This window comes from Buteo buteo, chromosome 17, assembly GCF_964188355.1.
Source record: "Buteo buteo chromosome 17, bButBut1.hap1.1, whole genome shotgun sequence".
Lineage (NCBI taxonomy): Eukaryota > Metazoa > Chordata > Aves > Accipitriformes > Accipitridae > Buteo > Buteo buteo.
Genome location: NC_134187.1, coordinates 30,802,370 through 30,816,438, shown reverse-complemented (window position 1 = coordinate 30,816,438; position 14,069 = coordinate 30,802,370). Strand labels below are relative to the sequence as shown.

The 14,069-nt window shown below is 63.8% G+C and overlaps 2 protein-coding genes across 3 annotated transcripts; one reads left to right on the top strand and one right to left on the bottom strand.

The window, feature by feature from the left end:
• The first annotated feature begins 1,403 nt into the window (after positions 1-1,403).
• Positions 1,404-8,360, top strand: NDUFA4L2 (NDUFA4 mitochondrial complex associated like 2). 2 transcript variants are annotated; one of them, XM_075049753.1, is made up of 5 exons: positions 1,404-1,573; positions 5,695-5,783; positions 6,455-6,520; positions 7,622-7,682; positions 7,941-8,360. In XM_075049753.1, the coding sequence occupies exons 1-5, from the start codon at positions 1,517-1,519 to the stop codon at positions 7,995-7,997; spliced, it is 330 nt and encodes a 109-aa protein (XP_074905854.1). In that variant the 5' UTR covers positions 1,404-1,516; the 3' UTR covers positions 7,998-8,360. The 2 variants fall into 2 exon arrangements, with proteins under 2 accessions (XP_074905854.1, XP_074905855.1); XM_075049754.1 differs by lacking the exon at positions 6,455-6,520 and having other exon boundaries at positions 7,941-8,355.
• An 827-nt stretch (positions 8,361-9,187) lies between these two features.
• SHMT2 (serine hydroxymethyltransferase 2) lies at positions 9,188-14,014 on the bottom strand. Its single transcript, XM_075049751.1, has 12 exons — positions 13,879-14,014; positions 12,554-12,751; positions 12,371-12,450; positions 11,943-12,143; positions 11,778-11,859; positions 11,404-11,526; positions 11,134-11,273; positions 10,735-10,900; positions 10,563-10,662; positions 10,135-10,290; positions 9,780-9,887; positions 9,188-9,604 (listed from the first exon to the last, which is right to left on the bottom strand). The coding sequence occupies exons 1-12, from the start codon at positions 13,900-13,902 to the stop codon at positions 9,477-9,479; spliced, it is 1,506 nt and encodes a 501-aa protein (XP_074905852.1). The 5' UTR covers positions 13,903-14,014; the 3' UTR covers positions 9,188-9,476.
• Positions 14,015-14,069: the final 55 nt, after the last annotated feature.

The window sequence follows — 14,069 nt, the reverse complement described above, 5'->3', positions numbered from 1 at the left end:
CGAGTCCTCCCTCGCACCTCTGCCGTGACCCTATGCACGCACCCCCTCCCCACGCACCACGCTGGTGTCCCTGTGCCGCAGCAGCCCTTGGCAGAGGAACGCAGCGAAGGACGCGCGCGTGCCTGTGCTGAGGGCAGGATGCACTCTGTCTTGGGGAGTGGCACTTAATCAATCCCATTTCAAAACTCTAATTATATCAACAAAGGCCTCAACACGGCGCTGCTGGCTGCAATTCAGGCCTTGTTTATTTATTTCCACACACTCCAGAGAAGTTTCTCCCCTTTGTCCTTTTATACTTTGCTGAAAAAAATAAGGTTAGGATAGAGTGGCACTGACAGGGCTGCGCTGTGCTGGGCGGAGGGTGCTGAGGTGGGGAGGGAGGCTGGACTGCCAGGCTGAGGGGGGGGGCAGCAGTGGGGTCCTGGGCATGTGTGGGAGAGCGGAGACTCCCTGGGGTGCTCCAAGCCAAAACTGCAAAGTGGGGGGCTTACAGTTCAGCGGTAAAAAGAATTGCCAGAACTCGTGTGGGCATGTATGTGTGGGAGTGTTCATGTGCAAGTACCTGCTGCTGTGTCAGCATGTACGTTGTCTACCTATGCATGCGTGCGTGCATGCATGTATGCATGAGCAAAGTCTGGTCTACTGGGGAGCACGGGCTTTTGACCACGAGCCCTCAGTGGAAGGGGCGTGCGACAGGGACTGGCCTGTGCCCATCAGGTGCGTGCCGCTGTCACCATCGTATGCTACCTTGCCATGCTCTGCCCACAGCTGCCCCCCCAGACATGGGCTGTGCTGGCTCTTGGCACTGCCACAGCGTGACCAGCACCCCCTTGATAAGGGTCTGGGAGGCCCAGTCCCTGCTCAGTTCCAGCCTGCTGCTTTTGGCTGCCCACTCCGTCCATCTCCCCAGTCTTTTGTTAAGAGCCAGTGGATACAAATAACTGGTTTCCATATGCACAGCAGCATCTGTTACTGCCAGGGAGATTTGCATTGCTAAATGTAAATTGGGTGTTATGTCATTTATCATAAATGGGAGGGTGGCGGGGGGGCGCTGAGGGGAGGCAGCAAACATCGGTAAAGTTGTCATAACAAATCACACCACTCATCGTTCGCCCTGGCAGGAAGGTGTGGAGTAACCTGTGAAGCATTTGCACGTGGAGGGAAGGGGCTGGCCCTTGTACAGAGAGGGAAACTGAGGCATGAACGCGGTCTGGGGTGCAGCAGCATGTGGGGACCACAGGCGTCCAAACCCAAAGCTCATCATTAACCCGGTCATCGGGGCTCACTACGGGAGAGGCTGGAAGGAGCAGATTGCAGCCGGGGCTGAGGACCTGATGCTCAGCCTCCCTCTCCCCTTCCAGCCTGCAGTGTCCGGGGGCTGGGATCCCCATCCCGTCCCGCCCCGTCCCTCCCAGCCCTGCCGCAGACGCCTCCCTCGCATCTCCTGCCCACCCTCCATCCTCGGACGGCACTCGGGAACCTGCCACTGAAGCTGGACCTTGCCCACACCCTCGCCATGAAGGGCCCCCTGCTTGGAGGCATGTTCTCCCGGCATGTCAAGCGGCACCCCGGAGTGAGTCACCCCCACACCCTTTCCCTCCAGGGACTTCCCTTTCTTCCCCATCCCTCTGCATCCCTCTGCCCCTCTCCTCCTCCCAGGGTCCCCCAGCAGTCCCCATCCCTCTGGGCTCGTCCTTGCCCTTCTCTTGCCACACGCCTCGGGGACCCTGTGCTTCCCCGCATCCTTCTCCCTCCTTCCCACCCCTCCATTCCTCCTGCCCTCCTCTGCCCTTTGCACCCTTTGCCAGCCTCCTCTTCCTCCCGCTCCCCAAACCCCTTCTCAGCCTCCCAGTCCAGATCCTCTGCCCTCCCCTTGCCTTCCCAGGCTGTACCTGCTTGCCAGCTTCCCCTTCACACCGTCCTCCAGCTCTCACAGCACCCTCCAGGTAAGCGGGGCTGTCCTGGCGGTCCCCAGCCCTCCTTTACCAAGGAGAGGTGAGACTACCCTGCACTGCCTGACCCGCTCCCTCTGCCCAGCACTGCTGAGGGGCCAGGGCTCCTTCACTGAGCCGGGCTGGGCTTTGGGCACATCGACTCTCGCACACGCACCCAGGCTTACTTACCCTGACAGGCATGTCTGCTGGCAGATGCTCGGGTGAAGGGTGCTGCTCCGTGTCCTCCCCCCGCTACACCCTGCTCCCGGGGCATCTTTGGGGAGGGGTGGGAATGGAAATCAAGCCCCCTCCCCACTTGCCCTGGCAGCCCCAGGTTTGAAGGGCTAATTTGCATCCTTTCAGCTCAGATCTGTCCCTGCCCCCTGCCATCAAAATTTCAAGCTGAGGGTTTTGTGCACAAAGACGCTTAAACCCTCATAAACTATAGACCCTCTGAGATGGTGGCAGCTGGGCGAGTGTCCCTGCCCTGCCAGGATGGGCCTCTTTTGCTGCCGGGCTGGATCCCCCCCTGCAACAGGGACCTGGCCCTTGTCAGAGGGTCCCCAGCCACCCTTCGCCTGTCCCCAGTGCCCAGTGCACTCCCAGGGGACCTGACAGGGTCTGGTGGCCTGGGGAGGGCTAACAAGCTCCAAGTGCTGGGCTGAAAGTCACGTAAGCTGTTGGCACTTGGGTCTGGTGGAGGCTAGAGCAGCCAGGCTGGAAAAGATGATGAGCCATGGCTGAGCATCCGGATGCCTGGCTCGCCAGCAGACTCGGGCAGGGGAGGGGAGTCCAGGGTTGGAGCAGGAGGCACCCGGGGCTGGGCTCTTCCAGGGAAAGGCGGGTGCCTGTGCCCTGCCAGCACTGAGGGCACAGGCGGCCAGGACGCTCGGGTGCTTTTCACATCCTCAGTGAGAGTAGATGGATCGACAGCACAGGCCAGGGCTCCCGCGCTCTTTGTGGCACTGCTGTGTGCAGGATGGGGATGGGATTTAGGACTTTCTGCTCATGCCTGCCGTGGTTTCCCCAGCTGTCAAACAGGGGACTGTGTGTGACTTGGGGGGCACAGAGAGGCCCCCAGGCAGCATGTGTAAAGGGGGGGCGGTCCTGGGTTCCTGTATGTGAAGTGCCTGGCACGCACCTGGCACCATTAAGCAGGATTATTGCCGGCAGAGGTTGCTGGGGCAATTTTTGACATGTCGTCCATTACACGTGATCAGCTGCAGCTCGTGCCAGCCAGGTACATCAGCACTTTCACCTGGCAATAGACTCCCCCACCGCAGCATGCCCCGCTGCCTGCCCACCTGGCAGTGATTAATGTCCCAGGCACACTGGTGGAGCACTGTGGCGGTGAAGCACCGGAGCTTTGGCAGGACAAGAGCCCACCCGGCATGGTGGTCCAGGGGCTGCACGGCTCAGTGGGTGCCTTTCGGGCAGCGGGCAGAGCCCAGCACTGCGTCCCACCGTCTACTCGCCTCGGCACATGGTCCTGCCACGGGAGGGAATGCTCATCTGCAGCCTGGTAGGAGGTGCTCATCCCACCCTGTCGAGGTATGGGGCCCCTGCCTCACCCAGCACCTTCACACATTTGTTTTTTCCTTCCTGCTATTTTTTAGCCGGAGCTGTAGGAACGGGGCCAGATCCCCACTCTGGCAGAGCTGGCACAAGCTCACTGCCTGGTCACTTGGAAGTGCTGAGTGGTGGCTGGGGCTGCAGCCGGCCTGCGGTGGGGGCTGGCCATGCCTGGCCGGGGGGCTCAGCCCCGCTTGCTGGCAGAGACAGGAGTCCCGGGGAGCTGTGCGGTGCCTGCCTCGCTCCCAACAGGTCCCCACAGTTGGGCAAATGCTGCTCGCACACAAACAGCGGTTTAACTCTCCGTACGCTTAAGGTCAAGCTCTCAATACATCTTGTTTATTTTCGTGCATGTCTTGGGGGGGATCAGGCCCCACTGCCTGCACCTGCAGCTCCGGAGCCCCTTGCCTGCTGCATGAGCAGTTCCCCCAGCTCCCCCTACCCTTAATTCTTCCCAGGCATTAATTACCCAGAAGGTGTCAGCAGCAGATGGTGAGACGAACCCATCGCCCCGAATCTCCTCCAACAGACACTGCAATTCCCGGCGCTGTGGAGTTCGTCTTGATTAGCCGGCGCGGTTGGGTAGCGGCTACTGCCAGATCCTCTTGGCACCCAGCCGCACACGGCGCAAAAGATCATTATCTGCTGATGCCTCTAACCTCCCGAATTGGCGCTGGCATCTGCCGGGTGCTCGATCAGCTGGTGTGAGCACGGAGCACTGCTTCGCTTGGGCATGGGCGCTGCTGAGCAGGAGCTGGGCCGTGCTGGGGGCACTGGGAGAGGATGTGGGGTGTCCAGCTGGGGACTGAGGGCTGGGCAGGGAGCGCTTGGGGAGGGGGACACACCCGAGTGCCCGCGTGTCTTCCCCACAAGACCCCCTCCCCGTGCAGGTCATCGAGGTGCTTGGCAGAGAACAGAGGGGTTTGGACAGACCCTTTTCTTCGTGTTTTAGAGTCGTCGTCCCCCAGTCTTATCCAAGTGGGGAAACTGAGTCACCGAGCGGCGGGTGGTCAGGTGGGGGTTTGGAGACACTTTCTAAGAGCTCAAGCTGCCAAGCAGAACTGGAAATATAACCCAGGCACTCAGGTGCTGGCAATGCAAACTGCGCAGCGTGCATGGCTCTCGCGGCACCGCTGGCCCCCGCTCCCCGCTCTGCGCTAATGGGCACTGCGAGGCGCCGGCCGTGTTTGCTTTCCCAGGGGCACGGGTTGGCGGGAGGTTCATTATGCTCACGCCGTCTTCCCTGGCACGGGGGGGCCGCTGCAATTTGGGGGAGGTCAAAGCAGCCTCATCTCGGCTCCGATTGAGGCCACGTCTCCCCGGGGCACTGGGGGATTGGCAGCGCAAGAGGAGGGGGGAGCGGAGACGAGAAGATGGATCTGGTCGCCCTGCGAAGGCACGATGAAAGTCCCCGTGTGCATGGAGGGGAATGAAGGGACCTCCTGCTCACAGGGATGCCTGCTGCAGGGCTGGGCCAGCTCCCGGGGGGGTTGGGGGGGGGGGAGCAGGGGTTGCTGAGTGCCCCTCCGTGCTGCACTGTCACCGTGTCCCCGAGACCTGCTCTGGACCCAGCTGCTTGGCCACCAGCCTGATGCCTGGCTCCAGCACATCCCAGTCCATCCCCGCTGTAGGTGCAAGGGAAGGTGGACTGAGCCGTCCTCATCTTGTGCTTTGTCAGGAGATGGCGTGGAAGGCGTGCAGGGCCTGAGGGGGGGCAGCTGCAAGGGGGGGACGGAGGTTCTGCCCAAGGGGAGCAGCATGGCTCGGGGCCAAACCCTGCCCGGGCTGCGGCCCTGCGCTGGGCAGGGATGGAGGCCCACGGGGAGGAATCGGAATCGCTAGCCGAGGCTCAGCCTCTTACCTAGGGCACCACGCTCGCTGGGAACGGGCCCCCAGGCCCGCGGCCGCGCCAGCCGGTGCCGGGCAGCAGCAGGCGGAAAGGAAGCGATTTCTCATTCCAAATCCAATTCCTCTCCAACACGAGCCGATTTTTCTCTCCCTCTTTTAATTCAGTCACTCAAGCTGACAGCTACACTGTGTACCGCAGCCCAGCTACAGGATTGCCTTGCCATATTTCCCCTGTAAATCTCCCAGTGTGTCAGCTCTCCCTTTCACTCTCCAGTCGGCCTGATAAATATTCATTTTATTGGGGTATTTTTCATTTTTCTCTCTTTCTCTCTCCCTGCAGCTCATTCCCCTCATTGGCTTCATCAGCGTCGGCCTGGGCAGCGCTGTCCTGTACTTGCTGAGGCTGGCCTTGTACAGCCCCGACGTCAGGTACGGGTCGGGGTGCCCCCGGGCACCCCTCAGGGACTCGCCTCCCACCCCTGGAGCTGAGGGGCTGATACCCAGGTGTGGTGGTGGTGGGGGGGTGCTGGGGTGCACAAGGCACCTGGACGCACTCTGACACCCTCATGGCAGGGGTAGGGGGGGCAAACCTGGGAGCAGAGGTACCCGGAGGAGGTGAGGGAAGCTGGGGCACCATCTGCCCTCTCCTTGTTTGGGGGTGCAGGGGGGGGAAAGGGCCCCCTTCAACCTGCTGCTCTGGGCACTGCACCAGCTGCTGTGAAACAGGGGGCAGGCAGGAGAGAGATGCAGAGGGGTTACGGGGACTGCAGAGGGAGCGGGATGGATGGGTGGATGACGAGGCAGATAAAAGCAGTATGTGACTGATGGAGAGGGGGAAAGACAGTGTGGGGAGGGAGGGATTGACAGAGGAATGGGAAACCAGTGGGATGGATGGTTGGAGAAGGAATGGGGGGAGAGAGGGAGGGATGGACAGACATAAAAACAGTGCGCAAGGATGAATGGAGAGGGAGAGAAGGGAGAGGGAGACAAGGTGTGAGGATGGATTGATGAGGAATAGAGGGTGGATGGATTGGCACAGGACAGACAGGCATGCTGTGGTGCACGAGGCTGGGTCTGGTTTTGTTTTTTTTCCCTTGTAGCTCAGTGGCCCACGGTCCCTGCAGCCCGACGCTGTCTAATGCCTATCTAATATTTGTTTGCTCCCGGTAAAACGCTCATTGATTTAATTTGACGCCAGCTGCCCAGGGTACTTAGCTCAGCAATTAGCAGATCCAGGCACCTTGTCTTTGATGGTGGAAGTGCGGGGGGGGTGGGGTGGTGGTGCACGCGCGTGTGTGTATAAAACAACAGCAGCCCCCCCACAGCAGCAGCCCCACAGCACATTAATGCTATTAAACAGCTCCAGGGGTCTGCATCTGCAGCATAGCCCCCCCCATCCCCTAATGTGCACGCACACACACACACACGTGCATGCGCATCTTCCCAGATGGAAAATTCTGCTCTTGGCCAACACCAGCAGATTGCAGGGGGACAGGAGAGGGGGAGACGTGAGCTACTCTCTCCAGGGACCCATCCCACGGCTTCGCTGGCCTTCCACAACTCCTCCTGGGACAGGATGGGACATGTTCTCTTTGGAAAGGCTTCATCTGACTAACACCAGCCACCCCATGCAGTTGTCCTGCACTCTCACAAGCACTGCATGCTCATGAGTGCTGCACATGGCTGCTGCGTCCCTGCTTGCTCACGGCAGGCACGGACAACAGGGCCGGCAGCAGCTTCCCTGCTCGCCAAACAGGGTATGAAGGCTGGGGGCTTGTGGGGAGGCTTTCGGGAACGGGGATGGAGGCAGAGCAGCCGAGGCCAGAAAGCAGCCTCCCATCCCAGGTAGGGGTGCAGCAGGGCAGTGCTGGCCGGGGCGGGGGGGGGCGGGCAGGCAGACGTGCACCCCTGCACGTACAGCCAGGGCAGTAGCTTGCGGGCCAGCCCTGCACTGGGGCAGCAGCCAGGCTGCAGTTTGGGTGAGTCAGGCCATGGCCGTGGCACAAGCCTCGGCAGGGGTGCTCTGGGAGCAGCCCCACAGGGAGCCTGCCTGGCCCCGACTCCAGGGGGCTTGGAGGGACCTGGCCAGAACCCCCCAACCTGCCAACCCCAGCAGAACTGGGGACTGCGGCTACATTGGCATCTGGGATTATTTCTGCAGAGAGACAGGGCTGTGGGCATTAGTGGGGGTAAAATGGGGGGGGTGGGGGGGTGTCTGTCTCCCCCACCCTCCTTACAGGTGCTGATGGCCCCATCACCCCTTGCAGCTGGGATCGAAAAAATAATCCTGAACCCTGGAATAAGCTGAGCCCCACGGACCAGTATAAAGTGAGCACTGGGTGAACTGGGGGCCTGGCACTCTGGGGTGGGGGAACGGCCACGTTTAGGGCAAGACATCATGTTTTCCTCGGGGAAGGGGGAAAGGTGGCACCAGTCCTGGGGCAGAGGTGTGTGAGCCCTCCAGCTCCTTGTGCTCAGATTTGGGGAGGGGAGCGCTGTCCCCCCCACCCCACCCCACAGCCAAGGCCAGGCTGCAGTGATGGCCACGGATGACACAGCTCCCTTTCATGTCCCTCCCTCCTCCAGTTTCTGGCAGTTTCCACCGACTACAAGAGCCTCAAGAAAGACCGTCCCAGTTTCTGAGATGACTCCAGGATGCGCCCGGGCAGGGGAGAGCACGCCCGCCCCCCCAGCAGCACCGCCACAGCCCCCACCAGCCCTCCTGGCTCCTGCCTGCCCCATGGCTCTGTGACAGTCACCATGCACACAGGTCTGACTGCTTCCCCAGCAAACCCAAACCATGGGGCTGCACCCCCCGCCCCCCCCCCCGCAATAAACCACGTCACTCCGGGAGCAATGCGAGTGCTGTTGCCAGCACCCCTGCACCCTCCCATCCTGCCTGGCATGCTGCTCTCACCGTCATGTCTCGCCTGCATTAAACTCACAGGACAGTAATAAATTATTGGGGCCAGGAGGGCAGCAAAATGGATTATGTATGCTGTTTCCCAGGCCCATAAACGTAGGAGATATCCAACACCCCCCCGTGAAGGCTGGAGTGGGGGTTCATGTCCCGCTGGAAGCGGTGGTTCATGGCCCCCGGGTGCCGCGTTTCCGCTCTCCCACGCTCCAGGGCCCTGGGGGCTGCCCAGGGACCACCGCGGTCCCAACCTAGCCCCTCTGGAGAGGAAAAGAGGCGGGTGGGGTGGAGGGGCTCACACACACACATATCCATGTGGATGCACGCGCATGTCCCGCGTGCACGTGCCGCCCCTGCTCTCCCTGCGTTACGTGCCATGGGGAAGGGGCCTGGCCTTTGCCAGAGGCAGGGGAGTCCTGCCTGGCGGTTTGGTTCGGCTAAGGCCATGCAAGGGAACTCATGGCCAGTAAATACAGAGCAGATGACCCAGGACAGCGGGACGTGCCGGGGAACAGGCAGCTGCCTGGTCTGCCAGGGGCTGGGCTATACCTCTACCCAGGCCGTGCTACGGTGAGCAAGGGGGTCTCACTGGCAGCAATACCCCCCACAGCAGGAAGGCAGTAGGGAGGGCAGCCTGGGCCACGGCCCCCCACTGTACCTGTCTTGCTCCGGGGCTCAGTGTAACCCTCTACCTCTCCCCTGCCCTCAGAGCCCACTGGATGAAGCACTGGGATGGAGGAGAAGGGATGGGGACACTGAGGCATGACCATGGGCAAGGAGACCCAGGGCTCTGTTCCCCACGTCCACTCAGAGCGCACTGGCACGGTGCTGGGGCCCCCCAGGGACACTGTCCCCCATGACACCTCGTCACCGACCTCTCCCTCCCCAGCTCAGCACCCACACTCCTCTGCACCGGCAGGCTCTGCCCCCGCTTTTATTAGCAACCCTGCCCCCCAGAAAAGTGCAAGGGGGGACAAGGCTGGAGCAAGGACTGGGCCCTCCCCCCATCAGGGTCTGCGGCGGGTCTCTGTACCCTAATGCTGAGAGCAGGACAGGGGCGAGCCATCCCCCACCCTGGGGAGGGAGTACCTGATCCTAAAGGTGCTGGTAGGGGACAAAGGGGAGCAGGGAATGCAGAGGGTGGTTTTAAGCCTCCCATTGCCCCCAGGTAGTCCCGGCCTGGCAGGAGCGGTGGGAGTCCCCACTCAGTGGTCACTGAAGCCAGGCATGGGGAAGGCACGAGCAAAGGTCTCCACGCGCTGGCGCAGGTCGGCCAAGCGGCGCTGCGTCTCCACGTCCTGCAGCAAGAAGGTCTTGAACTCCTGGAGCTTGCCTGGGGGCAGACAGGGAGCCGTTGAGAAGGGTGGGGGGACATTACAGCAGCCTCGTCCCTGCCCAGGCAAGGGAGGAGGCTGGCACCAGCTCAGGGTGCAGTCCCTGCACCCCAAACAAGAGAGGTACTGACTGGCACCCAGGAAAGGGGAAGATGGGGGCCCCCGCTCACTCACTGGTTTTGCTCTTGACATCCAGGGCCAGCGTGATGCCCTCGTCAATGAAAGCCACCACTTTCTGGAAATCCTCCTCACGGAAGTGGCGGGAGGTCAGCGCGGGTGCACCTGGGGGACAGAGCCCATCAGGACCAGGAGCTGCTCGGGGGGACCAACCGCAGAAGCCAATCCCACCAAGGGGCTCCCCAAGTCCCAGCCCCCATGGGGTCCCATGCCCCTCTCTGAGCCAGAAACTGGCCCCAAATTCCGATGTGGAGTCCTGATGCCCTGGGGTGAAAGCCTGGGACCCCCCCCCTCCCAGGGAAGGGGCTGGAGGGAGGCAGGAAGACTCCTCCAAGCAGGGCCTGTCCCTCACCCAGGCGCAGCCCCCCTGGCGTGAGTGCGCTCTTGTCCCCCGGGCACGTGTTCTTGTTTGCAGTGATGGAGACGAGCTCCAGCACGCGCTCAGCCCGTGCACCGTCGATGCCCTTAGGCCGCAGGTCCACCAGCACCAGGTGGTTGTCGGTGCCACCTGGGGAGCGAGGGAAAGGGGTTAGGAGTGACGGCCACCCCCGAGCACGCCCAGCCGTCCCCTCTCCTCACCACCACATCCTGGCCCCTTCCTGACTCTGCAGCGCTGCCCCCGTTCTGCCTCCAAAGCCCTGTTCTGCCTTGCACCCCCCTCCTCTGCCCCCCAACGCTCCCCACTGCTGCTTAGGGGCACCGAGGCCAAGCGGTGCCACCTGCGACCTACCGCAGCCTCGTCTCTCCTTGTCCCCAAAAGCACAGGGAAGGAGGTATTACCTGACACCAGGGTGTACCCGCGCTGGAGCAGGGCCTGCGCCATGGCTTTGGCGTTCTTCAGCACCTGCTGGCAGTACTGGCGGAAAGCTGGCGAGCTGGCCTGGGAGGGGGGGCCACATCAGCGCAGGGCCCGGGTCGCCCCCAGCCCTGAACCCACTGCCCCGGCACAGACCTGTTTGAGGGCCACGGCCACGGCAGCGATGGCGTGATTGTGGGGCCCCCCTTGCAGGGAGGGGAAGACAGCAAAGTTGATCCTGTCCTCAAGGTCGTAGAGCGTCTCCTTGCCCGTCTTCTTATCCACCGACCGCACGCCCTTGCGGTAGAAGATCAGTCCTGACCTGGTGGTGAAAGAGAGCTGGTACTGCTCCTCCTGCCTGCCCACTACTGCTCTACGGCAGGGGCTTGGCCCTCCTGCACCACGGGGCAGCGCCGACACGGCTACCACCCTCCCCCGGTTCCCTCCTGCTCAGCTCTGGCCCCAGCCAGAGCACGAAATGCAACCTCTGCTTTGTGCTCCCCCACCGCGGGCGGGTGGCCTCCCAGGGGAGGGAGCAGCAGGACAGAGCCTCACCTGGCGCCGCGCAGGGTCTTGTGCGTGGTGCTGGTGACCAGGTCCGCGTGCTCAAAGGGCGAAGGGATGGCCTTGGCTGCCACCAGCCCGCTGATGTGCGCCATGTCCGCCAGCAAGTACGCCTTCACCTCCTCGCACACCTGGGGACGTGGGGCACGGGGAGTCACGGGCTGTCCCTGTCCCCACAGCCATGAGTGGGGTGCAGTTGCCCTCGAGCTGCTGCAGGCACGAGAGCTCCCACCACCCAGGATGGAGCCCACCACCGTGTACCTTCTTCATGCGGGCGTAGTCGATGAGGCGGGCGTACGCACTGGTGCCGGCGATGATGAGACGAGGACGGAAGAGCCGTGCCGTCACCTCCAGCTGGTCGTAGTCAATCAGCCCCGTGGCTGGCTGAGAAGGACAGACAGACAGACAGCTTGCCGAGGCACGTGCACCTCCCTGCCCCCAGCTCTGAGCACAGCACGTTTGGCTGAACCACAGGCAGCTCCCAAGCACACCATGGCACCGGGACGTGGTTGGGACACAGGGAGGGTAGGGCAGGGGATGGCAGAACAGCTCGGGCACCTCAGGGGCACTGCCAGGATCAACGGCTCAGCCAGCAGATCCCCCCTTCCCCCAGGAACCTGCCCCCCTCAGCTCACATCAAGTTTGTAGGGCATCGACTCGAAGAAGATGGATGTTGCTGAGATTCTCTTGATGTCCGACATGTACCCATGTGTGAGGCTGCAGGGGAAGGCAGAGGTCCAGGATCAGGCCAGGCCCCCCAGGAGGCAGCAGGCTCCAGGCTGGCCCACCCCACAACATACTGGCCCCCATCAGGCAGGTCCAGCCCCATCAGGCGGTCGTGGGGCTGCAGCAGGGCTGTGTAGGCTGCAAAGTTGGCTGGAGACCCCGAGTAGGGCTGAACGTTGACGCCCCAGCGGGCAGGATCCAGGTCGAATGCCTCCAGAGCCCGCTGCTCGCACAGCAGCTCGATCTGGTCTACCACCTCGGCTCCCCCATAGTACCTGGAGAAGAAAGGAGGTGGTTACGGGGGGCCTTGCCCCCCCCAGCCCCACAGCCTCCCACGCTGCCCCACCGAAGACCTCAGTGGAGAGGAGAGCCTCCCCGCTGAAGCACCTGCTCCTGCCCCAGGGCTCGCCTTAACCTTTCCTGCAGCCGAATCCCGGCTGCCGGAGGACCCCTGATGCCACCAGTGCCCTCCCCCCTCCCAGAGCCTGCTCCCCTCCTTTACCTCTTGCCAGGGTACCCCTCTGAGTACTTGTTGTTGAGGCAGGAGCCCAGGGCTTCCAGTGCTGCCCGGCTGCAGAAATTCTGGGGGAGAAAGGGGGTCAGAGACGGGGCAGCAGAGCTCCCACCTGAGCAGGGATCCCCCAGGACTGTCACCACCCCCTGCCCCAAGCACCGCATACCCCACCTCAGAGGCGATGAGCTCCAGCCCCCGGCACTGCCGATCCTTCTCCTTCTGGACCAGGGTCCACATCTCGGGGTCGCTCTCGGCCAGACTCTCCTGACCTGTCCAGCCAGGCACATGCCCGGTGGCAGCCGCTGTGGCGGTGCCATGCTGCACCCGCTGGCTGCCAGCGGCCACCCAGCCACCACATCGCTGCAGGGCCTGCACAGGAGAGGGGGGGCTGACAGGCTGCGACCCCGCACAGGTGGGTGCCAGGCCCCCTCACCCCTGAAACGCCCCTGGACCAGCAGGTGACAGCGTCGGGAGCAAGACGTCGGTGTTGTGTCTCCAGCCACTGGTGCCACCCCCCAGGGTGGGCAAGTGGGGACCCCCAAGGTCCCCACAAGGCACCTAGGGACCCCCCCCACAGTCTCCCAGGCCCACGGCCAGGGCAGGAGCACCTCGCCTCTGCTGAGAGACGGTGCCAAAGCAGCCGAACGGCCGCCAAACCTGCCACGGGTGCAGAGCACGTGCGCAGCAGAGCTGCACACGCGTGTGCATGTGTGCGCGCCCAGGTGGGGCGGCCAGACCCTCAGCCACCCCACGGGGCCCCCCCCCCGTGTTGTGCACGGTGCTGGGGGGCGTGCAAGGACACCTGCAGCACCCCCACACACGACACGGTTCACATCGGGGGGGGCTTCTACTGCTCCCCTCAGCCCGGGGTCCCGAGGGGCATGGAAGGGGAACTGTGCCCCCCCCCTCGTGGCCCTGCCGGCGGTGCCCGGTGCCGGTGCCCGGTCCCAGGTGATGTAACCACGGCCGCCCCATTGCATCACCCGCGGGGCCGCGGTCGCTGGGCAGGGGCCAAGGCCGACGGCGGTGGCTGCCCCGGCCCGGGGACTTTGGGACGGACGCAAAGTCCGCGGGGGCGGCGGCCGAGCCGGGGGTGCCGCTGCCCAGCCCGGGGGGGGGGGCGGGGGACCGCTGCCCCGACACCCGCCGGGCAGGAGATGCGTCACCCCCCGGGCTGCAAAAGGGCGCTGGGGCCGGCGAGGATCCGGAGAAACGGGTACGCAAGGGGCGACCCCCCGGGCACCGGGACCCCCCAGTGGTACCCGAACCCCCCCCCCCGGGGCACCGGGAGCCTCTGCGAGCACCGGAACGCCCCCGGGACAGGGACAGCCTGCGAGCACCGGGACCACTGCAGGCACCGAGACTTCCCCGGGTACCGGGGGCCCCTTGCGGGTACCGGCACCCCCTGGGTACCGGGACTCCCCGTGCACCGGCACCCCGCGGGCACCGGGACCCCCGCGGGCGCCGGGACTCCCCCTGTCAGCTCCGAGACTCACCCTGCCCAGGCGGAGCGGCCACATCGCGGTCCGCGCTCCAGGCGGGTCCCGGTGCCGGTGCCGGTGCCGGTCCCGACCCCCGCCCCGCCCCGGCCCGGCCCCGCCGACGCCGCGCGAGCGCTGCCGGGGCGGGGCGGGGCCAAGGGGCTACCGGCACCGCGGGGCCCGACGGGAAACTGGCGGTCCGGCCC